This window comes from Grammomys surdaster, unplaced genomic scaffold (assembly GCF_004785775.1).
Source record: "Grammomys surdaster isolate TR1022 unplaced genomic scaffold, NIH_TR_1.0 328, whole genome shotgun sequence".
NCBI classification, from domain to species: domain Eukaryota; kingdom Metazoa; phylum Chordata; class Mammalia; order Rodentia; family Muridae; genus Grammomys; species Grammomys surdaster.
In genome coordinates this window covers 986967-990481 of record NW_021604747.1, presented here as the reverse complement: position 1 = coordinate 990481, position 3515 = coordinate 986967, and the positions used below count along the sequence as shown (strand labels likewise).

The following is a 3515-nucleotide window of genomic DNA, read 5'->3' as shown; positions in this document are numbered from 1 at the left end:
GTGCTCCCTAATGCTGCCCAGTACAGCCGATCCCGCAGACGGTGCTCCCTAATGCTGCCCAGTACAGCCGATCCCACAGACAGTGCTCCCTAACACTAACAACTGTTCACAAGACCTCTGCTACCCTCAGCACTTTGGAGGAGCCATTGGGCTGACAATGGTGTATTATCTAATCATTTTAAATGAACAATAAATTCAAAGCAGGTGAACACACTCTGGGATCCAGAGGGTGACATATGTCTTTGCTGCTATTGATCCTTCTGTGGGTTTCAACTCTGTGAGACCCTAAATCCACTGTTCAGTAAGGAAGACACAATACCAAAGAAGTGATGCACATTCAGGGTCTTTATTAATAAAGGAAATAAGTGTTTATAATTATGGAAATAATTCTGATGGTCCCTTCCAGGGGCTGGTCGCATCTTTAGAGGGTTCCCGGGGCTTACGAACCACAACTGAATATATAAGTATTCATAAAAATAAGTAAGATGCCTCATTTTCAGTCCTTCAGGAAATTTCCCCCAAAGAGGCCAAAGACAACCATTTCCCCATCATGTCTGTAAGTTCTGAAACAACTACAGGCACAATTCCTCCTGTACTTTTAGTTCAAATGGTTGAAATTAGAACCTTTAATTCCATAAACTCTTATTGAATACCAACATGTGTAATGAGAAAAATAATTACAAACACAGAATATGAAAAAACTTTTCCACCAAAAGTCATGGGCACACAGACATTTACACAGGGGAATGGTGGTTAGTGTTGACCTTGAGACCTCAGCAAAATGATTTTTGGTCAGATATACATTACCTAGGAAAATGAAAAGTTACAGGTCAAAATTTCAAGTTTCTAAGTTTAACATTACCACTTCCTTCCAAAAGATTTGCTTATGGGCTCAAATATGGAAAAATTAAGGTTAAATTATAATATCACTGTGTGACTGACCAGCTGCGGGGAAGTATGATACGATTTCAAATGAGACAAAACGGAAGCACAGCTTGTTTCAGATGGAGATACATAAGGCACAACAGTTTTCCTTCAGGATCCTTCTCTCTCTCTTACAGTCTTTCAACCATATCAGGTTACTTGACAGGGAGTCAGTACAGCACCAGTATGTACACAGGTACACAGGCGTGCACTGGGGTCTTCACATGTATACACATGCATATGGCTGCTTTCACTTTAAGGAGGGAAGTACAGCCCCACAGAGACCAGTATAGTTTAGCTTTCACCTGCCCCTAGCAGATGATTCAATCACAAACCTGCTTGCCCATTACCCCAGGGAGATCTACAGCTATACCCCTTCCCACTAGAGCCAAGCTCTGGACAAGGATGACCATGAGAAACAGGTGCAAACCAAGACTGCAGATGTGTATGTCTTGGACGGTGTGTCAGGAAGACTGCAGATGTGTACGTCTGGGAAGGTCTGTCAAGACTGCTTGGACTCTGCTTTGTGTAGTCCAGTCAGTGCACGTGAGGTTCTTAGGAAATAAAATGATATGGTGTACATAAGAGACTGTGAAAGTCCTGTTTGAGCTTAGGACTAGAGGACTGACCAGCCATGGGCTCACACTGCAGGAATTTGGCATGTCAGAAAATAGGTTAACTAAATGTCTCAAAAAATTAATAGACAAAGAGAGGTGGAGGGTGGGTGAAAGAAAAGAAGAAAGGACAGGGAGGGAGGTAAGGGGGTAAGGAATGGTACAAAGGCTTTGGAAGATGTTAGCTAACAAGAACGCCTTCCTCAGGTAGAGGGTAAAATGCCACGAAATACATGAACTATGCAGGCAAATGCAATAGTGGAACCACAGGCCTCTCTGTACTTCCGTCATGGTGGATGCGCACATAGAATGCCGCCTATGTACTGTTCCCAAGCACTTTTCAGAATATGCAAGATTAATTAGTCAGGTTCATTCTAGACAAAAATATATGTTTCTTTAAAGGAGCAAGGCGGTAGGCAGGAGAAAAGTCTTCTTGGGGCAGATTCCCCATAGGAATACAGAGACAGAGGAATGGGGGGTTGGCAAGTCTAGTGGACATGGATGCAAAATGACCATGAAGTTGTTGGTTGATTTTGAGAGCAGTATCTTCAAATATAATCTCCCAGCTCCGTCTGTGCAAACATCTTTGTGAGAGTTAATGAACATGTGATTGGTTTTCAATGACACTGTGGAACACAGTAAAAAGGGACAGAGCAGAAGTTGGAGCAGGGACAATGGCTTCAGAGCCAAGGTGGCCCTCTGGGGTCACACACACACACACACACACACACACACACACACACACGGATAGACTCTTAAATAAAATAGCACTTCCTTAAAAATCTGCCACCTAAGAACAGTTTGTACATCATAGAAAAATAGCAATTTTATAAAAAGAAATATAGTTACTTTGTTAACATGGTCTATTTTAAACCAGCAATTATTTTTCATATAAAGAATATCTAAACATTCACACAGAAGGTAAAACCTAGGGAAGACAGAGTGCAAAGCAGAGTGAGCACGGCATGTGTGTCTCAATGCCAAGTGGATCACCTCGAGGGTAAGTTACAGCAAGTGTGACCCTTCAGGAACACCAAGAAGTGACTATGAGTTTCACAGCGGTTAACTCACATGTCACCCCAAGCTGCCAAAAGTTCAGTGATAAAAATGCGTCATATGTAAGCACTCACTCACTTACATTCCCCTTACGCTGCACGTGTCCAAACTCCTAGGCCACACTCTTAAACATGAGTACAGGCTGGGAGATGCGGCAGGAAAGGAAGAGATCAGGGTACAGTCAAAATCACCCACTGCTTCTGTGTTTGATTTTCACCTAACATCAGATTTACACCAAGCTATTTACCAGCTTGGCCTAATCCACCCGGAAGGGAATTGATGTAAATATTCTGTTCTAAACATAGGAATTACATATCCATGCTATAGAGACAGATGGTGTCAGCAGACCACCACTTTATCTCCATAACAATTCTGTAGGGATGGCAGGCAAAGGAGGAGTCAAGACACTGCAAACCCCACAGTTTCCAGCTTCAGCCTGAGCAAGACAGGTGGGCCAACCAGAGAACACTCCACTAGCCGAGGCGGTGGGGGCTCCATCACACCCTCTCCACTCGGCTGGGATCATAGGAATCTGCAAACAAGAAAGACGAAAGGTCAGGGGGCACTCATCCGGCATAGTTTATGTTCAAGCTTCAGGCTATAAGTAGCAAACAAAATCACATGTATAGAAAACTGATCTATAGACACTTCAGCCAACTTATTTCACTAAGGAGTAAGAAACAACAGCTGGACTATTTTCTGGGAACGGGGCACCATCATTACCAAGTATAGACAGGTAAAGCTAAGCTGTTCAGTATACTGATGGTCCTTCCTGATCCTCAAAGGACAACATAAATAATAAACTCACTGACGCTTAACCAGCAGCAATTGCCTGGCCTAATGCTGATTCTTTTTATTCTTTTTGTTCTCTCTCTCTCTCTCTCTCTCTCTCTCTCTCTCTCTCTCTCTCTCTCTCCCTCC

At 43.1% G+C, this 3515-nt stretch overlaps 1 protein-coding gene across 2 annotated transcripts in view; it reads right to left on the bottom strand.

Moving 5' to 3' along the window:
• Nucleotides 1–2260: 2260 nt before the first annotated feature.
• Nucleotides 2261–3515, bottom strand: part of Jcad (junctional cadherin 5 associated) — a 43497-nt gene continuing 42242 nt past the window's right edge. For both annotated transcript variants that reach the window (XM_028778206.1, XM_028778207.1), the window contains one exon: nt 2261–3126. In XM_028778206.1, coding sequence (XP_028634039.1) covers nt 3092–3126 — 35 coding nt within the window. In that variant the 3' untranslated portion in view covers nt 2261–3091. The remainder of the gene's footprint in view (nt 3127–3515) is intronic.